We start from the raw sequence: 22,143 nt of genomic DNA, 5'->3' as shown, positions 1-22,143 counted from the left end.
AAGAAGTAAGCTAGCGCCGTAGCTGCCGTAACAATATCCCTATGTCAAGCTTTCTGCAACAAAAGTTGCAGGCTCGACAAAAATCAGGGCATTAGTTTTCTTGTTTGAAATGGTTTACCTTTTGAATCTTTTTACAACTGACTATGCAATATGGGTTTTCCTTGTTGTTGAAGGCCTTACAGTGATTTTTAGTTGTTAACTTTTATGTCAATTCATCTCTGGTGGAGTTGTCTCATTGGCAATCAGATCATATCTTTTGTTTTATATTGAGAGATATTACAAAGCAATTTTCCATTTCACTAATAATTCTGAGGAGCATAACTGTCACAAAAATAGTTGATTGGGACCAACTTTTATATTTATTCGAGATATAAATTTCATAAATATCTTGCACGAATTGAGAGGGCTAATGACACTGGAACAGAAGCAAACTATTTCTGTGTGTCTAACAAAGCAGAAATCTTCTAAGACAACAAACTGTGTTCCTTTGATACTGAGGATTCATTATTTTCATCCAATACCAATTCTTGTTTTACAGATAAAGGTAAACCACAAAGCTAAATGCTCAACAAAGTTCAAAATTTCAATTACTGTAAATTCAGAAATTATTGCGTGCATTTATTATTGGGATTTTGTCTTTTTAGACTAAAATGCAATTTTATATTTTTGCGATATTGAGAAAAATCCTCTTAAAATTCATATAAAAATTTCAAAATGTGAGTTTAAATTATAGCGATTATAACCCTGTCGCATTTTTCGCAATAATTCCTGAATTCACAGTAGTTTGATGCATATTTTGGAGAAACCAATAATTATCCAAACTACAATTGTTCCTCAATTTATAATAATTGTTAACTAGGAAAATATATGAATCCATAGTATACAGGTTCATTCTTAGTTTTTGTAGAATTTTGTCTCTTGTGCTTCAATCATTTTAATTTCTTTTCCTTGTTATTGTCATAAGTGTGTGATTATAAAATTGTTTTGTTCTTCAGAAATTCATTGCAATAATTCTACAAAGCTTGAAAAAGCCCATAAGACAAATTTTGGAAGAATTCTTATAACAGTATGCTCAATGCAGATGAAACACTGGGAAAAGATCTTAAAAATTTTGATTGATGATCAAATTACTTCATATTGGCAAAGGAAACATACTTCCACTTTCAACATTAAATATTTTATTACATCATTTCATGTAAATAACAAATAACTTCATTTGACAATTGTAACAAAAAACAATATTAGTTAAAACACAGTTAACAAGGTTAATAACTAACAACGTAAAACCATGCATAGAAAAGCAAATACATGCAACAGAGTAGTAATGTCTTCAGGAAATGTTATTATGTCTTTTGTTTTTTTTGCTTATTTGTAATCTCTTTTAAAATATCTTAAACTATATTAAATTTTTAGATGTAAATGTAAAAGTTATTAAAAAAGTCTATATCAAAAATAGTAAATTAAATTAATGTTTTTTTCATCTATTTCTTTAAAACAGGAAGACATTGCAGGGGAGATAATCTATGTTTCTGCAACATATAATTCATGAAAATCAACAAATTATTTTCTGTACTACATGTTATTACAACTTCTCCACCAATTCAATTTGAATTTCAACAATTACCCCTTATTTGCATGAATGCTTTTCACTTTTGCTTTACATCTTGTGTCTTTCATTGAACTTTAAACCATTGAAACAATGTTTCTCTGTGTTATGATTTCTTACTGGTCACCATATTCCATTTATACCATTTGATAACCTGGATGTTCACTTATCAAAGTCACTCAAGAAACATTTATGTCTCTACTGTTTGAAGATATAGCCATCAAATGTGATGATACCTAACAAACAAAAAGGAAAAATATTTAAATACATTGTATTCTGATTTACAAAGAAACCAAAGTTACATATTTTTTTGTTTTTTTTAGTAAATGGTTATTTTTCAGAAACACAACTGGTGAGAATGATTTAACAAAAAAAAAATTTGAAATACCTTATAAATACAAATACAACAATAAGTTGCTGACACACATTTAACAATGGACGTTAAGCAGACAACAACCTATCAATCAATAAAAGAAAATTTAAAATTTATATTGCTTAAATCAAAATTATCTTGAAATAAACATATGGCGTTCATTATCACTGATCTAGTATATATTTGTTTAGGAGCCAGGTGAAGGATGCCTCCAGGTGCGGGAATTTCTCTCTACATTGAAGACCTGTTGGTGACCTTCTGCTGTTGTTTTTTCTATGGTCGGGTTGTTGTCTCTTTGACACATTCCCTATTTCCACTTTCAATTTCATAATGTATAAATAAATCAATGCAAATCAATTTTTGACATAAACTATCATCACACTCCATCACAATAAAGAGATCAGTAATTGGTGATGATGGTATTGGGGGCCGATACCGAATTGGTCAAAGGGAGACAACTTTAGTTTGTTGAACACTACTTTTGACTTTGATAAAGAAAAAAAACACTATTTTAGACATAATGCTAGTTTCTCTTTGGATTTATCATGTTATTTTAGTGATAATTGAATAATTGATTTCTTTCCCCACCTTCAAAGTAAAGAAGTAATGAGGGGGAGATGAAAAGCTTTTGAAATGTTGGACATATTAAAGGGTAAAATAAAGTGGGGATGTATGTGTATAGAAGTAGCAAATACCAGTTTGGAAGTGTTTGTTTCTATCTAGCCAGTATTTGAAATCAAGACCTTCCTCACTCAAGACAAGCACACTACCGCAAAGACTACAATTATTTTCATAACACTTACAAACGCTCATATGTCATTGTTGTTTTTATGAGAAAAGGCCAAGAAATTTGAAGTTTAAAATATGATGCGGGTAAATGTCCATTATTAAAGACTATACACTAAGTGATATGAAGCTGTTTTTTCCAACAGTTTTAATGGGTAGTTTTTTAATAAGCAATTACTTAAATTTCTTACTTAAACATAACTTTGCCAAGAAGGATTTGATTCTTCCTAATTTAACAAAATTATTTCCATACCTGTTGAACTCTAAATGCACAGACTTGGCCCTTATAGTTTCCAACTAAGGTCAGAGAACTCCATAACTTGGACAGAAAACTGAAACAGACAAAATGCATAATTAATTTTTAATAAATTGTGCATATTTGGTAACAACACAAATATTTGAAAATCATTCCTCATACTATTGTTCACAACTTATGTGTAATTCTAATATGACGTGCTTCTTTCACTTTGCTTGAACAAACCCATGCTCTAAATCCAATAAAATTTGTTTGCACATGCATATATTGACTTATTCAGAATAACGAATTTTATCAAATTATCATGCACTTAATTTTTTTTCTTAACTTTAAAAACCTTTCAAACTCTTAAATGGTGCATATGATATTACTAATTAATTTATTATGAATGCACTGTGTTGCATTCCGAAATTGACATATTTGACCTAGATAAGACAACCGTTCATGCTGGTTGTTCAAACTCATCCCTCTTAAAAATCACAGTGCCTGCCATTTGCTTGTTTACAAACTAGAGGCTCCTGTGCCACTCACCTTGGTCTTTGTGAATATTAAACAAAGGAAGCAAATTTTATGAAAATTGTTAAAAAATTACTATAAAGAACAAAAACTCCTTAGGGGTCAGATTTGCTTTAAATGCTTTGGTTTTTGTAAAAGATTTCTTAGATTTGCGAAAAATGGTTAAAAATTGACTATAAAGGGCAACAATTCCAATTCATCTGAAAATTTCAGGGCAAATAGATCTTGACCTGATTAACAATTTAACCCCATGTCAGATTTGCTCTAAATATTTGTTTTTTGAGTTATAAGCAAAAAACAGCATTTTACCCCTATGTTCTATTTTTAGCCATGGGGGCCATCTTGGTTGGTTGGCGACGACGACGACACTGGATGCCAGAAACGTAAAATGATGGGAAAAGCTCACTTGGCCCTTTGGGCTAGGTGAGCTCAAAAGGGAGATTCATGGAAGAGCCTACACTAATGCTTGTACACTTATTCTTATCAGACATTGAAATTACCTTAATTGTCCTATTCAGAATCGAAATAATTGATGCAAGCTATACTTTATTGTAGTTTTAACATGGGTAGGCATTATATACATGTTATTTTAGCCCTCACTTAATACGCTCAGCAAAAATAATCACGAATATAAGCCTATCCATAATAAAACTATAGCTTGCATCAATTATTTCTTAAACATATTGTGTATCTGCATTTGTGCATGGTTTCTATTCAATGTCCTCTTTATTTGCAGAAACAACAAAATGTCAAGAGTTGACACTTAAAAGTCTTGCGCTTTCAATGCTTAGCTTCCAAAAACGCTTAAGTTTACAAATCTGCTCCTGTAATTCATTTCGGAAGTTCAGAGTTTCAGTCCTAACTTTTTAAAATCAGTTTAATAGCAGGTATATAGCTTATGAACAAATTAATAAAAAAACCTCTGGTCTTCTTGAATTTTCACAAGCCTGGAGGGCATGCAATGGTCAAATGACCTATGTCTCATCTATTTGACAATGATTAATAATACATGTACCTGCAAGATACTCTAAGGATGGCTTCTAAATGCCTTTTCCGAAATTTCAGCACATCTACACTATGACTTGCTCCTATCTGAAATTCCAAAAAAAAAATCAAGAACTAAATTGTTGAAATCAATACTGTATTAAAGGTTACTGCGGTTATTCAGTGTGCACCACATTTTTTATATTTTTTCTTCATAGACGGTGAAAATATTACTGTAATTCCTTAAATGAATCAATTAGTTTGAACTTTATCTAAAAGCCATATTAAAGGGAATTTATTGGTTTGCTTATAGTTCAAACCAGATGCTCCGCAGGGCGTAGCTTTATACGACCGCAGAGGTTGAACCCTGAACGGTTGGGGCAAGTATGGACACAACATTCAAGCTGGATTCCGCTCTAAATTTGGATTGTGATTAAATAGTTGACACAGCATAGGTTTCTGACACAGTATGAATGTATTCAAATGAACTTAAAATTTTTGTTTTCTCTTAGAGCAATTCACTATGCTGTTGAATATTAATCCTCTCAAAAAAATGTTTGAAGAAATTTTCTTTTATTTATGAAATTTCAAATGAGAAAAATTGAACCCAATTTTTTAATCACATCCCCCTTTCCCTTATTCCAAAACTAATTTCAATTAAAATATTCTAATGGAGTTTGCAACAATTACTACTCATTTAAATACATCATAAAATATTAAGATGTAAAAAAACTGCTTGTTATCACTGAATGGTAAAGATTATTTAAATTGATCAGTTGGTAGTAAAAAGTGAATATACATTGTATATTGTATATTACAAAGATTTAAGTTGATTCTGGACAAAGAAAGATAACTCCAATTAAAAAAAATTCTTGCAGATATTTCTTGCTTACTATACTGGACAAAGAAAGATAACTCTTAATTAAAAAAAAAATTGCAATTTCACAATATTTTGAAATTAGATATTTCTTGCCATTGCACAATACTGTGCAATTGAAAAGACTTGCTATTGCACAATACTTAATATAATAATTTTAGATCCTGATTTGGACCAACTTGAAAACTGGGCCCATAATCAAAAATATAAGTACATGTTTAGATTCAGCATATCAAAGAGGCCAAAGAATTTAATTTTTGTTAAAATCAAACTTAGTTTAATTTTGGACCCTTTGCACTTTAATTTAGACCAATTTTAAAACTGGACCAAAAATTAAGAATCTACATACACAGTTAGATTTGGCATATCAAAGAACCCCAATTATTCAATTTTTGATGAAATCAAACAATGTTTAATTTTGGACCTCGATTTGGGCCAACTTGAAAACTGGGCCAATAATCAAAAATCTAAGTACATTTTTAGATTCAGCATATCAAAGAACCCCAAGGTTTCAATTTTTGTTAAAATCAAACTAAGTTTAATTTTGGACCCTTTGGACCTTAATGTAGACCAATTTGAAAACGGGACCAAAAATTAAGAACCTACATACACAGTTAGATTCGGCATATTAAAGAACCCCAATTATTCAATTTTGATGAAATCAAACAAAGTTTAAATTTGGACCCTTTGGGCCCCTTTTTCCTTAACTGTTGGGACCAAAACTCCCAAAATCAATACCAACCTTCCTTTTGTGGCCATAAACATTGTGTTTAAATTTCATTGATTTCTATTTACTTTAACTAAAGTTATTGTGCGAAAACCAAGAATAATGCTTATTTGGGCCCTTTTTTGGCCCCTAATTCCTAAACTGTTGAAACCAAAACTACCAAAATCAATCCCAACCTTTCTTTTGTGGTCATAAACCTTGTGTCAAAATTTCATAGATTTCTATTAACTTAAACTAAAGTTATAGTGCGAAAACCAAGAAATTGCTTATTTGGGCCCTTTTTGGCCCCTAATTCCTAAAATGTTGGGACCAAAACTCCCAAAATCAATACCAGCCTTCCTTTTATGGTCATAAACCTTGTGTTAAAATTTCATAGATTTCTATTCACTTTTACTAAAGTTAGAGTGCGAAAACTAAAAGTATTCGGACGACGACGACGACGACGACGACGCCAACGTGATAGCAATATACGACGAAAATTTTTTCAAAATTTGCGGTCGTATAAAAACATTTTAAAATACATATATACAAATAGGTTGAGCTTTCTATAAATTCCATGTTCAAAGTTATAAATTTGTTTGATTAAAATTTAATCCCAATCTTACTTACCTCTCCATGCAATGACTGAATAGCCTGTGTAATAAAATACTTAAACATGGCTGCCTCTATTTCTGGTTCTCCTGCTCCATCTTCAAATTCTCTAAAAGTCAATATCAAATCAAATATATGTACAGCAATTCTAAAGACGTTTAAGAAAGTTTATATATTAAAATTATTTTAGACAATGGTCAGCCAGTTTTATTGTAAAATACTCAGTTTTTTCACTTCACAAAACCGTAAAATCAGAAATGTTTGCAAAAGTTTTTTTTTTTTTAAAACTAGATAGATTTTAAAAAAAGAAAACCTTTATCTTAAATTTTGATATTATCTGTATGTCACATTTACCGAAATCACAATAAATTATCTTTCATTTTTGGACATTGTAAATACATGTTTGACCTACATGTACATAATACTGTATCCAATAAAAGATTTGACCTTGTACTTACCAGTGGTACTTTCAGCAATCACCATTTATAATAATTTTCAAAGTTAAACTTACATGTACTTTACTATATTTCTAGAAAGAGCTTACTTTCATGATTGTGTTCTAATTCTTAACAAAAAAGTACTAATGTGACTGTTTTTACATGAGGGAAACACTATTGTACTTACAACTTTATTTTCAAGTAGGCATATGGTAGATGACCTTTACCCACAATCCTTTTGTACATTTCAGTTTCTGAAAGAAGAAAAGATTACTAGATAATCATTAGAACATAAAATACAATATTTATGTGGTAGTTGTATCTAAGGCTTTCTTGTTCATCTTTAATTCTTAATTGTGCTCATCAATTCAAGAGGTCAGAGAAAGGGCCACATTTAAAAGAACCCCCAGGTTTGCCATCAAGGCTCAAGCGAGAAAATCAATCTCATTGAGATCATCACCAACTGTGACGTCATCAACGTTTTTTCATGGTTTTCTACTGTCAAAAATGGAATTTAGAATTAAATTATATGAAATGACTGTAAAATGTTTTCTGTCTATTCGAAATAACATAAAAATGTGGTGCACACTGTTAACTAACCCGCTACACGCGTTATTCAGGGTGCACCAATTTTTTTATGTTATTTCTTCATAGACAGAATAATTATTACAGTCATTCCTTAAATAAAAACATAATTTCCTTTTAATGTTATCATAATGCTCATAAACATGATAAAAACCCAATATTACTAGTTTCAGTCAATCTATTATTAATTTGACCCTAACCTTTAAGTAATTCCAACAGAAGATTTTTGAGTTTTAATCTTTAGCATTATACCCCAAATATGCACAGGAAAAAGTCTAACAAAATATAACTTGAGGAAGGGTCACTGTGAAAACTGTCTAATTATGAGAAAATAAAGGTTGGCAGGTAGGTGAATTTTATTAAGGTCATGGAAAATTAATTGTTGGTTTCCCCTAACATGGGAAAATTTAAAGACTCAGGCTTTTTTTTTTTTTTTTTTTTTTTTTGTTACCATGCATAATTTTATATCTATATGTTTTGTTTCTGTAGTGGAACTATAAACTTGCATATTTTCAACACTTCAAGTTGTCTCTGCAAAAAAAAAAAAACGGTTAAAAAATGACCCGGTCGGGTTAGGGGAAACCATCAATTATTTTTCCATGGCCAAAGTTACATAACTGAAGAGATAAATGAAAAATGAAGATATGGATGCTCGATTTATATAATTCCAAGGCCCTCAGTGGGCTCCAGAAGCGACGAAGCAGCGCATCTATTTTGGGTGGGTAAATATTCACTTTTTGATATAGCTCTGATGTCCCAAGGCCCCAGCTTGTCTAGCAAAACAGCCGTCGGACGTCAGAGTAATCTCGGATTAATTCAGCTGCTATACTTAGTAACTTGAGCAGCCCCCAGACCCCCTGCCATAAGGCACCAAGCATCCGGCTTCGCATGTTACAGCCGCCTATAATTTTAATTGAGCCTTCTACTTCAATTTCAATAGACGTATTTACACTTGTATGCAAATTTGTCCGCCATTACATAACATCACACAGGTTCCCGTAAACTTTGACTTCATAATTCAAAACATATGACGTCACAACTAAAAAGTGATTGTTGCTTCACGTCAAAAGGTTATTAGGAGGTGATGTAAGGTCATTCGGAGGCAAGATACAGCTAAATACCAAAAGTGTAAATACGTTTATGGAAAGCCCTGGATCCAGGAGGGGGGCTGACCCCCCTTTTTAGTTGATTATATAGGGAATCACTGAAGCGTGACTGGAGCACCAACCCCGACTAAGGACAGTCAGTGCCCCCCCCTCAAATCCCCCCCAAAAAACCTCCCCTTTACAAAGTTCTGGATCCGCCAACGATAAAATTATTTTAAGCACAGGTGACTCTCAAAATATTAGGCATGTCTATGTTCAAATATATTAAAGGAAATTGAAAAAATATGTTAGAAGGTCGAAAATAATTAATACACGAGAAACTAGTAGGAGTAGAACTACTACTAGAGGCGAACGGAAATGGGGGCGAAGCAACCCCTTTATACCAACAACAGTGACCGGTATTTCTGTTTTGGGATATCTCGACATGATTCCTCTCATGTCAACATAACTGAATTATATTATTTTCAATCACTACATAATCTGCAGAATGTCATTAACCTGTTGTGGTTTTTTTTGTCTTTACTCGTCAATATTTATCTGAACATTTTTCATTTCAGTTTTCACGTGTCGCCCTATACCATTCGGAACATATCTCGGATTAATTCCGAAAGGTAAAATTTTTTTGGCGTTGTTAGTAAATAGACAATAATAGTGCATTGACTTGACATATCAACGATATTAGGATGAGGCTTAGAAACCGAATCCTTATATTAAAGAATAATATATATTTAGTATCATTTTTAGCTCACCTTTCCTAAAAGGATATGTGAGCTTTTCTCATCACTTGGCGTCCGTCGGCGTCGTCGTCATCGTCGTCATCGTCGTCGTCGTCTGTCGTCGTTGACAATTTTTCAAACATCTTCTCTGCAACTACTGAATGGATTTGGATGAAACTTAGCATGATTGTTCCTTAGATTATCCTGCACAAAGTTTGTGCTTTGATTTGCGATCCGTCAGAAAACATGGCCGCCGTTACTTAAAATAGAACATATGGGTCAAATGCAGTCTTTGGCTTATATCTCAAAAACGAAAGCATTTAGAGCAAATCTGACATGGGTAAAATTGTTCATTAGGTCAAAATCTATCAGCTCTAAAATTTTCAGATGAATCAAACAACCCATTGTTGGGTTGCTGCCACTTAATTGGTAATTTTAAGGAAATTTTGCAGTTTTTGGTCATTATCTTGAATATTATTATAGATAAAGATAAACTGTAAACAGCAAAAATGATCAGCAAAGTAAGATCTACAAATAAGGTAATATGACCAAAATTGTCAATTCACCCCTTAAGGGGTTATTGTCCTTTAATGACAATTTTTCACAATTTGTTCATCATATTTGCTAACTTTAAAAAATCTTCTCCTCTAAAACTACTCAACCAAATTCAACCAAACTTCAACTGAATGATCAGTAGGGTGTATAAAATAAGGTTTGTATTTTATTTTCTTTCGTAAAAAAACATGGCCGTCATGGCTAAAAATAGAACACAGGGTAAAGTGCAGTTTTTGGCTTATATCTCAAAAACTCCAGCATTTAGAACAAATAAGACAAGAAGTTAAAGTACTTATTAGGTCAAGGTCTACCTGTCCTGAAATTTTAAGCCGAATTGGGATACTGGTTTTTCAGGTATAATGCCCCTGAATTGATGATTTTAAAGAAATTTTGCAGTTTTTAGTTATTATCATGAATATTATTATAGATACAGATAAACTGTTATAGCAAAAATGTTAAGCAAAGTAAGATCTACAAATAAGTCAATTTGACCAGAATTGTCAATTGACCCCTTAAGGAGTTAGTGCCCTTTAAAGACTTTTTTCACAATTTGTTCATTATGTTGACTTACTTTAAAACATCTTCTCCTTTGAAACTGCTGAATCAATTTCAGCCAAACTTAGGCTAAATGAGTTTCAGAGTATCTAGTATAAATTTTATATTTTATTTCCATGTATGTCAAGAAACATAGCTCCTATGGCTAAAAACATAGAAGAAAATGTTGTTTTTTTTTTTTTGCTTTTGAAAAAAATAGGACGATCCAAAGAACATTTAAATAAATTGAAAAGCCAAAATAATCATTGATGAGAGATTTAACCAAAAAACTTAAGGTGAGCGATTCAGGCTCTTGAGAGCCTTTTGTTTGTCTTATAAAGGAGTAGGTTCAGTAAGACCCCTTTTTTTGCCCCAAAATATAGCAGTTTTACAAAATCGTTAAAATGTAAACTTTAATAAGTTATTTATTGGAAAGTACCAGGAATTGTATTTTTAAAAATATACAATTCCTTGGAAAGAACAATGCTTTTACTACATAAATATGGACTGTTTCTAACAATATAATGCATATTAATCGGGTATTTGCATCATCAAGTCATGCTAAATTACTGAAATCTTCACAATTTTAGCATTCAAGTTAAATTTTAGACGGTTTACTCCTTAAATGAATGTGGCCGCATTTGTGTTCATTCTTTATATTGAAATATAAGTTGTATTCGATGATAATTCATAACATATATAAAGGTTGATGATGAACACGGATGTGGCCTCTTTCATTTAAAAATAACAAAAACCATCTGAAAAGTTGACATTTTTTGGCATATTTGATAGATTTGTTATATTTAAGCTAGAATCGGAGCATTTTAATGAGTAAATCAGTTAAAATCTTTTACATAAGCGTATTAAATCAATTAAAATAGACACTTAGTAGATGTAAAAAGAGTGTCTAAAATCGTTCGTCAGATGGACTTGAAGTTTGAGGACAAATTCGGCCCTTATCGGACCTACTCCTTTTTATTCCTGCTTATGAAATGAAGATGAAATGTACAAAACCGAAGTGTTATGGGTAGTTTCTTATATTTTTTTTTGCACATTTGAAAACTAGAGGCTCCAAAGAGCCTGTGTCGCTCACCTTGGTATATGTGAATTAAATAAAGGAAGCAGACAGTTCATGACAAAATTGTGTTGTAGGTGATTGTGATGTGTTTGTACATCTTACTTTACTGAACATTCTTGCTGCTTACAATTATCTCTATCTATAATGAACTTGTCCGTGTAGTTTCAGTGGAAAATGTTAGTAAAAATTTACAAATTTTATGAAAATTGTTAAAAATTGATTATTAAGGACAATAACTTCTTAGGGGGTCTTAGGGGCAGTAACCTAACAACGAGTTGTCTGATTCATCTAAAAATTTCAGGGCAGATAGATCTTGACAAGATAAACAATTTTGCTCCTTGTCAGGTTTGCTTTAAATACTTTGGTTTTTGAGTTATAAGCCAAAAACTGCATTTTACCCCTATGCTCTATTTTTAGCCTTGGCGGCCATCTTGGTTGGTTGGCCGAGAAGATTTTTGTAAAAGTTAACGACGCCAGACGCCGGACGCCAAGTGATGAGAAAAGCTCACTTGGCCTTTTAGGCCAGGTGAGCTAAAAAAATAATGTGAATATTTGCATGGTATTGTTTATATCTATCTGTAAATTATATTTTTTCAGCATGCATCTATCCCGACCAGCTTTAAAAAACCTCAAACCACAAATTAAACTTCTCTAAAGTTAAGACGATTAAAATATCAAATATTTCTGCTTTTATTTTGCAGAGTTATCTCCCAGATCGTTGCAAATCTCTATATTTTAAAACCACATTTTTTTTTGCTTTTCCTCACGTGAGATTTTATGGGACTTTTTTTTCTGTGTATATTTTGGGTAATGATGCTAAAGATTAAAACTTAAAATTCTTCTGTTGCAATTACTTTCGGGTAGGGGTCAAATTTTTTGCTAGATTGACTGGACTATTGAAATTGTTAACGCTACATATGTAAAACACATCTTCAATGATGTTCCCGCCAGACTAAAAGAAATTATAAATTTGACACTATATGTTTGATACTACCGGTTTTCACGAATTTCTAACATTCCCCTTTTCTGACTAAAATGCTGATTAAACAACTGCATGTTACTTTATATCTGATAGTTTATCGTTTATTAGTTTTTCATAAAAATGCTTCAATTTTAATTTTATTTGTTCACTTATATTTTTAGTTATCTTTTATGAGGATATGTTTTCAAGGTGTCCAATTAATCGAGTACACAGACTGTCAAAAACATTTGTACTGTTTACATAATTATTGAGCTTGTAAACAAAACAAACTGACACCCCATATCAAGCATTTTTAAAAACTTAAAGTGATTCTTGTTTTGGCTAATCAAAATAACACGACCGAAATATGGTGTGAATGATAATAAATCGTAAGTGCTATTATAATTTAATTGTATGAAGACAAAATTCGCATATAATTTTCATTAAAATTTCTAAATTCTTCACGGGTCATGACTTGCAAATTTTTTATTGTAATCAAGGATCTGTAAAGGAAGATCCTTGTGATTGAATAATGCATGGACTTTCTATACATAAACAAATATAAGTATAGAAATTCCCTAAATGATGTCACATGATTTTAAAATGAATTTTGCGATCGATAATTTTTTTTTTTTTTTTAGTTCATTTTTAGCTTACCTGGTCCGAAGGGCCAAATGAGCTTATCTCATCACTTGGCGTCCGTCGTCGTCCGTCGTCGTTAACTTTTACAAAAATCTTCTCCTCTGAAACTACTGGGCCAAATTAGACCAAACTTGGCCACAATCATCATTGGGGTATCTAGTTTAAAAAATGTGTGTCGTGACCCGCCAAACCAACCAAGATGGCCGCCATAGCTAAAAATAGAACATAGGGGTAAAATGCAGTTTTTGGCTTATAACTCCAAAACCAAAGCATATAGAGCAAATCTGACAAGGGGTAAAATTGTTTATTAGGTCAAATCTATCTGCTTTAAAATTTTCAGATGAATCAGACAACCCGTTGTTGGGTTGCTGCCCCTGAATTGGTAATTTTAGGGAAATTTTGCTGTTTTTGGTTATTATATTGAATATTATTATAGATAGAGATAAACTGTAAACAGCAATAATGTTCATCAAAGTAAGATTTACATATAAGTCTCATGACCAAAATGGTCAGTTGACCCCTTTATGAGTTATTGCCCTTTAAAGTCAATGTTTAACCATTTTTCATAAATTTTAAATATCTTTTACAAAAATCTTCCCCTCAAAAACTACTTGGCCAAATTAATCCAAACTTGGCCACAATCATCTCTGGGGTATCTAGTTTAAAAAATGTGTGGCGTGACCCGCCAAACCAACCAAGATGGCCACCATGGCTAAAAATAGAACAATGGGGTGAAATGCAGCTTTTGGCTTATAACTCAAAAACCAAAGCATTTAGAGCAAATCTAACGAGGTAAAATTGTTTATCAGGTCAAGATCTATTTGCCCTGAAATTTTTAGATGAATCAGAGAACCTGTTGTTGGGTTGCTGTCCCTGAATTGGTAATTTTAAGGAAATTTTGCTGTTTTTGGTTATTATCTTGAATATTATTATAGATAGAGATAAACTGTAAACAGCAATAATGTTCAGCAAAGTAAGATTTACAAATAAGTCAACATTACCAAAATGGTCAACTGGGTCCCTAAGGAGTTATTGTCCTTTATAGTCAATTTTAAACAATTTTCATAAATTTGTAAAATTTTACTACCGGTAACATTTTCCACAGAAAATACTGGGCCAAGTTCATTATAGATAGTGATAATTGTAAGCAGCAAGAATGTTCAGTAAAGTAAGATGTACAAACATATCACCATCACCAAAACACAATTTTTTCATGAATCCATCTGATTCCTTTGTTTAATATTCACATAGACCAAGGTGAGCGACACAGGCTCTTTAGAACCTCTAGTTTTAATAATGCAATATATATGCAAAAATTTAGAAAAAAAACATGTCAGATTCTCGGTATTGAGTAAGAATTTTTTTCTACAACTAACCAGAAATTAAGAAAGTCCCTGAACCAACAGCAATTTGCAGAACTAAAACACCTCAACATTTTGTTAACAAGACTGAGTACTTGGAAAGTTGAAGCCAGTTTGAAAGTCAAGATGATACTCACTACTTTTTTTCAAACAGAAGTATTAAAACATATATTTTTTCCTAAAATAAAAACAATTTGTTAATGTTTTGTTAATGTTTTTTTATTGAAGTCTGCAGTTATCTGAAGGAGAAACTCACCGGAAAGTCGAAGGACAAACGTGATGTTACCCTGATAACTGAAGAGAAACCAAAATCTACCTCAATGTATGGACAAGGTAAGCTTGTGTAGTAGAAGCTGTGCTGGGCACTATTATTTAATATTATTTTTGTGGGTGCATGAACGGTTGAATCATTAGACATTTATGTTATCATCCTTTTGTATTGATCTTTGGTACACGTACAGTATAGGACTGCTTCATTGGTCTTGTAATAACATTCCTGTATCATATGATATGCAAGAGAGTGTGGATTCAACCCTCAGATGTGTCAAACCAAGGACTACTAAATCAATATTTACTACCTTTCTGCAATGCACACAGCTCTTAGTAGTTAATGAAAAGACTGATTGGCTTAGTCGGAAATATGTATCTGAGTACAGTGATATGTAAATGTGATGTTCTTATTGGGGTACATGTATAACCCAAGACTTTTTTTTTTACATTCTTAAATTGGTGATGCGTTTTTTTTAAAATTTGCTATGTAAATGCATTGGGTTTATCAATCAGTGTTTGCACTAAACAAAAACACACTTTAATATGATACATAGAATATTTGCTTAGACTTTTCATTAACAAAATTTCCAAGTTATAAGGCACTAATTGAGTATAAATTTGACTTTTTATTGTTTCATAGAATCAAAATTACTGAGTTCTGCCTTTTTTCACAATATTGACAATGGATATCAAAATAGTACTATGTTCGCAGCAACTTTTAATTATTAATACTTTTATATCAGTAAACTTAATTGTATTTTACAAAAGCTTCCATATTCACATGTTGTAGTCTCATAACTTATATGCTTTACTCCACTAAGGTTATATTGTTTTGATATTATAGGCCATGACACTTACAGGGAAAGCCAATATAGACAAGATCAAAATGGAACGAGAAAGACCAGTGCAGCAATGCCAACAATACCAAATGGATAAAAATAATAACATTTCAACATATTTCAGATTGCACCATATAATGTAGAGTTTTATTTATTTGAAATACATTCCATGAAGGATTTACCTTAAACTTGAACAAAGATTGGTATAACTGGATGTATTCCTTGTATATTCAAATAAATATTACTGTTTCATTGTTTTGTGTGATTAATCAATATTTATTAAGTCTTTTAAAGACATTTGATACTATTTTGTCATTTTGTTGAACTGTGTTTTACATGTATTAAATTTGATTAATGTTTAGTTTTTTTTCTCTCTCTTATAGACACTACATTTCAAAAAATGATTTCAAAAAATGGTTTCATGCACTTGTCACATCCAAAATCAAAAAAAGAATATAACTTTTGAACTTTGCTGAACTCATCTCAAAATCACAGTAAGTCCCTTCTCGCTGTTATTCAAACAGTCTTTATCATGCACAGGCAGATTTCTTTGCTAGATGTGAAATCGACACATATGACAAATGAAGCACAGTTTAAATCTTTTTACTTGAAATCCAAAATTCCATTTCCTTTGCTTAAAAATGACAGTTCTCGAATTTTAAAAAGTAGATTTAGGCTTATTTTATTAGCTCATTCAAGATTTCACAAAGATCATGATTGTATCTGAGCTATCCAAAAATTTTCTTCCAGTTAGTCTGGCTCTATGTCACTATTCAGGATTATATAATAAGAGAGAATATATATATTAAAGGCATCATAAAACCAAACAAAGAGACTAAGCAACACGAACTCCACCAAAACTAGAGGTGATCTCAGGTGATACGGAAGGGAAAGCAGATCCTGCTATACGATCTATACATGTGGCAACCGTCGTGTTACTCGTGTAATTACAAACCCAGTAATAAGTCGAAAATATTTAGTAGGTTACATTCTTGAAAAGGGAATGAGATTGTGGTTACCACAGCAAGAACATAATTATCCTCTATTATCTGTGAAACAGATATTCCATAATGGTCAACCAATTCGTGGTGGCATCTGTAAAATTTATGAATGAATAATTTCAACTTCACCATTTTGAACTCTTGGTGTAATAGATTTGCTGTTTGCAGCAATCCTCTTTCAAAGAAACCATGATAGGAAATACAAGTCCTGGAATATCGCATCAATTGGAAGATATATACTCCATATGTAGGTGCTGCTGGAATATTGCTACATAGAAATGGCAAGATCACAATTTGGAACCTGATAACACCTTTTAAAGGTTTGTTTTCAACCGACCCTCATTGTCATTTTTTTTAGATGTAAGTCAAGATATGAGGCAGACTTAACTACATATGTATATGTTGTATCCTTTAGCTTTAGTTTGATCGGACAGATGCGTCCAACATGGTCACCAAATGGAATTTTAGTGACAGAACATCATCTTTATAGCAGAAAGTTTAGTGAAAGGATCATTATAACTTCTTTATTTCCATCTTAAGAAGTTCCAGTATAAAGTCAGCCTCATAAGAAAAAGGAATCAAGTCGACAAGAAGAGGGTCAAAGTTAGTTCCCATGGGAACGCCGACAGTTTTCCCAAAAAAACACGTCCTCAAAACCAACTCTTTCAATTTGTCTTTTAGTTTGGAATTGGGAATACTTGAGTAAAAAGTAGAAAAGTTAAATGTTTTAATACTATGCGGAATGAATGAGTCTTAGATAGTATGTACTCTTAAAGATCTTTGGAATTCTTTAGTTTTCAAGCTTTCAACTTTGAAGCCCGGCTTTGATAGCGGATAAAATTGACGTTGATGTTTCGTGGAGAACTTGTAACACCCACAATAAACCGTTGTTTGTAGGGACACTTATTTAGTTAAGGTATCCAATACAGTGACGGAAGACCCAGTTCATCATCTTTGTTTTAAATTCCAAAGGAACATAGAACAGACCTCACCTGTGATTATTCAGGATTTCCCCTTTGGTTAGTGTCATGGGGGTATATGTTGAGTTTCCAAATGAATTGTCAAAACTAATTCATTTATCAAGCAGTTTATGCAATGTGAATTACACACAAAACGATGTTGTTGTGAGAGTCACATAATTATGTGTAATGGAGGCAGGACAACTGTTTTGCAACATTTGGGTCTTTAAAGATTGCCGTAGAAGTAGTATTGATAGACCCCTTCAGTTTCTTAATTCTGATTTGTATCAACGACATCACAGCCTTAATCGATTCGGAAACAGTGTCTACGTAGACTCATTTATTTAAAATAAAAAATATGATTATGAATTATTACCACTGCTATAACTGTACAATAATATTATTATAAATAAGAAAAAGCATAAGTAATTTGAAGTCCAATTTTGTTGACAAATTAATGAACAAGTCGTTTTATAAAAAAAAATTACCAACTCCTTAGGAACAGATGATACATATAGTGTCTACCTTGTATGACTCTATTGCAAGACTTTTTGATTTTATTTGAATTTGGTTCATGAACACGTACACAAACAATATTTGCTATTATTATAGGTTGTTTGTAGAAACATATTGGTTTATATATTTGTAATAACAAAAACACCACATCTCACCTAAAATTCAAAATTTTCAATAGACGTTTGGTATTCATCTGAGTACTCGAGTATCAGGACCGAGTATCCGAGTATTACATTTTAGGTATTTTGACAGACCTAAATAATAACATGATGTAGGACAGTACCCTGACATATTGACTGACGTTCATATAAAGCCAGAATATTTTACTAGGTCGAAGTCGCTACGGGCGCATTGCATAAATTTAAGAACAAGAATACGTTCATAGTACACGGATGCCCCATCCGCACTATCAATTTCTATGTTCAGTGGACCGTGATAATGGGATAAAAACTCTAATTTGGCATTACAATTAGAAAGATCATATCAGGAACATGTGTACTAAGTTTCTTCATAAAAAAATACCTCGACCAAAAATTTTAACCTACATTTTTAACTTGAAGCGGGATACTAGTAGATGGACGAACGAATGAACGAACGAACGGACGGACGAACGGACGGACATACCAGAAACCATTTCCTTTTCGACTGCCCTTTATATATACACCAGTGAGAAATTCTGATGAATAATCTAAGATGGCTTCCTGATGACCTTATATTAAATGATAAGTTACTTACATCTGGTAATCCGAATCTCTCGTATGAACAAAATGTAAATATATTCAAACACGCATTCGAATTTATCAAAAGGTCTGAGAGATTTCTTGTTATGTAGAAAATGTATTTACGGTAAATTCACGTCATCATCATCATCATCATCATCATCACAGTTTTCAATGTTTACATCTACTTCTGTTTCATTTGTTTTTCTCAATTGATAGACTCGTAAAATATTGTTTATTTTGATATTGCATGCTCATATTAATATTGTATTGTAAATTATTGTCATTCGGAGCGGACTTCATAAGTATGGCTTACTTGTGTCCAATCCATTTTACTTCGAGTAAATAAAATATGTTTAAACTAAACCAGAAAACATAATGCCTATAATTGGCGCATAAAAATTTAATGGGGCATACAAATACAGTATGACATTTGTTACACAAAATTATATTTTTACTCCCCAAATATAAATAGTAATGGTGCGTAATGTTCTAGGTAACACAAATGACAATACAATTCGCACATTTCGAGGTGATAAGGTGAACATAGTTCAACATGAGACAAACAGGAAATAAAACCACATTTTTCATATGCTTATTATCCAGTGTACTTTGTATTGTAGAAACACAATCCACAATCCTGTCCTCCTTTTCCCAAAATGTGACCTACCGAATTAGACCTATCACACGGAGTTTATTATACTTAAATGGGCAACACGGGTGTCACATGAGCAGCAGGGTCTGCTTGATCTTCCAGAACTCCTGATATCACCCCCGGTTTTTGGTGGGGTTCGTGTTGCTTAGTCTTTTTTTTTCTGTTGACAATTTCATTTGTATACTGTTGCCTGTTGGTCTTTATTTTTTTGACATCGCGTTGTCAGTTTATTTTTTACATGTGCCAGTTTGACTGTTCCATTGATATCTTTCGCTTCTCTTTCACAACACTGACAGTCTCATGAAGTCTGATCATAAAAATGAATTTAAATCGGCAGTATTTATGAGAGTCCAGTAAGTATACTCAGAAGTCAGACCATCGGAAGAACGATCAATTTTACCAAATTAGTATGTAAAGCCCTTAGCGTTGCTCTTGAAAGATGTAGATATTTCCTTTCAGTTCAGATACGTCATCATTTTTTCCATGTTCTTGTTTCGTTTACAACATTAAATAAGAACTGTTTTTTTGGAATATTGAAAGGTCTGTGGTTTCTGAAACTCTGTAAAAGTAACCAATGTAAATAACCTCGGCTTTATTTAAACTGCCTATATGATTCGAATGATATTCTACAAATCGTACACGTTTTGAAACTCAAATGTATTCGCGTAAGAATTTAGCAAAAAGGAAAAATTGGCATCTAAATAAAAGGAGTTGGTAAATCGTCTCTGACTTTCAATTTTCCCATTTTGTACCAAAACAGTTATGTCTTAAAATGAACAATGGTGACTTTTGATATCAAAATTGACAGAATGTATACACGTTCAGCTATACAATTTTCGTTTTCTCTGCTATATTTAGAAGTAATTAGGTAATTAATCTTCATTAACATGGTTGTAATGTTTTAAAAGGCCGTAATTCAAGCATTATATGCCCTCTTTAATTCGGTCAGTATAATTACTTATAATATCATTGTTTTTATGCATCTTTTGATATATAAACACAATTAGAATAAAGAATGTCCTGAAATTCGTGCTCTGGCAAAGTAATTCCTAAATATGAACGAATTACTTGTAGAAAAGAGGGACGAAAGATACCGAAGGGAAGTCAAACTCATAAATCGAAAAAAACCTGACAAAGCCATGGCTAAAATGAAAAAGACAAACAGAAGAACAATAGTACACATCATCGGATACAACATAGAAAACTAAAAAATAAGCAACATGAACTAGAGGTGATCTCAGGTGCCCCGGAAGGGTAAGTGGATCCTTCTCCACATGTGGCACCCGTCGTGTTGATTATGTTGTGTGAAAACAAATCCGGTTAATAGTCTTATTCGGTAGATCACATTCATGAAATGGAAGGGGATTGTAGTTACGACGTAAGGAACATATCCAATATTATTTGTGAAACGGTTATTCCATAACGGTCAACCAACTCGTTATGGCATCCTTAAAATTTGCGAAGGAATGATTTTAACTTCACCATTGGTAACACTTGGTTTAGCACGGGAATATCGTATCAATTGGGAGATATTTACCCCGTATGCAGGGATACTGCCGGAATGTTGCTACTTAGAAATGGAAAGTTCACAATTGGAAAGCTGAAATCATCTCTTTTATCGTAAAGTTTTGTTTTCAACGGATCCTCATTGTCATTTTCTAGCTGCAAGTCAAGATATGGGGCCGAATTATTAATTGTATCTGAAGTATCTTTTACCTCTAGTTCGGTGGGATAGATGCGTTCAACATGGTTACTAAATTTTGAATTATTTAGTGAGAGAACAGCATCCATATAGCGGAAATTAGAGGTAAGGCATAATGCTGTCTTTCCTATCTTTCTTCCTACAAATATGTTGTCAATCAAGAAATCAAGCATCTTGATAATGTCATTTTCAGAGAATTTTTTGTTTGAATCAGAGTGATTTTTTACAAAGTAGGATTTATCCCTCCCTAAGACAAGATACTTGTATATACGTTAGTTATTATTTTTTATGAAACAAATAGTTATCAAAGGTACCAGGATTATAATTTAGTACGCCAGACGCGCGTTTCGTCTACATAACCCTCATCAATGACGCTCATATCAAAATTTTGTAAAGCCAAACAAGTACAAAGTTGAAGAGCAATGAGGATCCAAATTTCCAAAAAGTTGTGCCAAATACGGCTACGGTAATCTATGCCTGGGGTAAGAAAATCCTTAGTTTTTCGAAAAATTCAATGTTTTGTAAACTGGAAATTTATAAAAATGACCACATTATTGATATTCATGTCAACACCGAAATGTTGACTACTGGGCTGGTGACACCCCCGGGGACGAAACGTCCACCAGCAGTGGCATCGACCCAGTGGTGTAAATCAAGTTATCAAAGATACCAGCAATACCAACTCTTTCAAATTGTCTTTTAGTTTGGAATGTGGAATACTTGTGTAAAGTGTAGAAAAGTCAAATGTTTTAATACTATAACAAGATGAAAGAGAGTTAGATTGTATGTAC

The 22,143-nt window shown here is 32.3% G+C and overlaps 1 protein-coding gene and 1 long non-coding RNA gene across 3 annotated transcripts; one reads left to right on the top strand and one right to left on the bottom strand.

The window, feature by feature from the left end:
- Positions 1–1,161: 1,161 nt before the first annotated feature.
- Positions 1,162–9,454, bottom strand: LOC134707151 (ribonuclease P protein subunit p14-like). Of its 2 annotated transcripts, none has more exons than XM_063566702.1 (6): positions 9,343–9,454; positions 7,341–7,407; positions 6,735–6,825; positions 4,553–4,629; positions 3,019–3,097; positions 1,162–1,842 (listed from the first exon to the last, which is right to left on the bottom strand). In XM_063566702.1, the coding sequence occupies exons 2-6, from the start codon at positions 7,397–7,399 to the stop codon at positions 1,786–1,788; spliced, it is 363 nt and encodes a 120-aa protein (XP_063422772.1). In that variant the 5' UTR covers positions 7,400–7,407; positions 9,343–9,454; the 3' UTR covers positions 1,162–1,785. The 2 variants fall into 2 exon arrangements, with proteins under 2 accessions (XP_063422772.1, XP_063422763.1); XM_063566693.1 differs by lacking the exon at positions 9,343–9,454 and adding an exon at positions 9,228–9,295.
- Positions 9,455–12,910: 3,456 nt separating this feature from the next.
- Positions 12,911–16,161, top strand: LOC134707144 (uncharacterized). The gene is made up of 3 exons (XR_010105687.1): positions 12,911–13,077; positions 14,920–15,024; positions 15,806–16,161. It is a non-coding gene; the product is annotated as an uncharacterized LOC134707144 (long non-coding RNA).
- The last annotated feature ends 5,982 nt before the right edge of the window (positions 16,162–22,143 follow it).

The sequence above is a fragment of the Mytilus trossulus genome, chromosome 1, assembly GCF_036588685.1.
Source record: "Mytilus trossulus isolate FHL-02 chromosome 1, PNRI_Mtr1.1.1.hap1, whole genome shotgun sequence".
Lineage (NCBI taxonomy): Eukaryota > Metazoa > Mollusca > Bivalvia > Mytilida > Mytilidae > Mytilus > Mytilus trossulus.
Note: the sequence above shows the minus strand (reverse complement) of the source record. Positions and strands in the feature narration are given on the sequence as shown.

Excerpts from the sequence above, each read along its gene's own strand:
- LOC134707151 (XM_063566693.1), bottom strand. The coding sequence starts at position 9,282 with ATGAGAGGAATCATGTCGAGATATCCCAAAACAGAAATACCGGTCACT. Across the intron at positions 4,630-6,734 it reads TTCAGTCATTGCATGGAGAG|ATAGGAGCAAGTCATAGTGT; the intron begins GTAAGTAAGATT and ends TTGGAATTTCAG. Across the intron at positions 3,098-4,552 it reads ATCCTTAGAGTATCTTGCAG|TTTTCTGTCCAAGTTATGGA; the intron begins GTACATGTATTA and ends TGTCTGTTTCAG.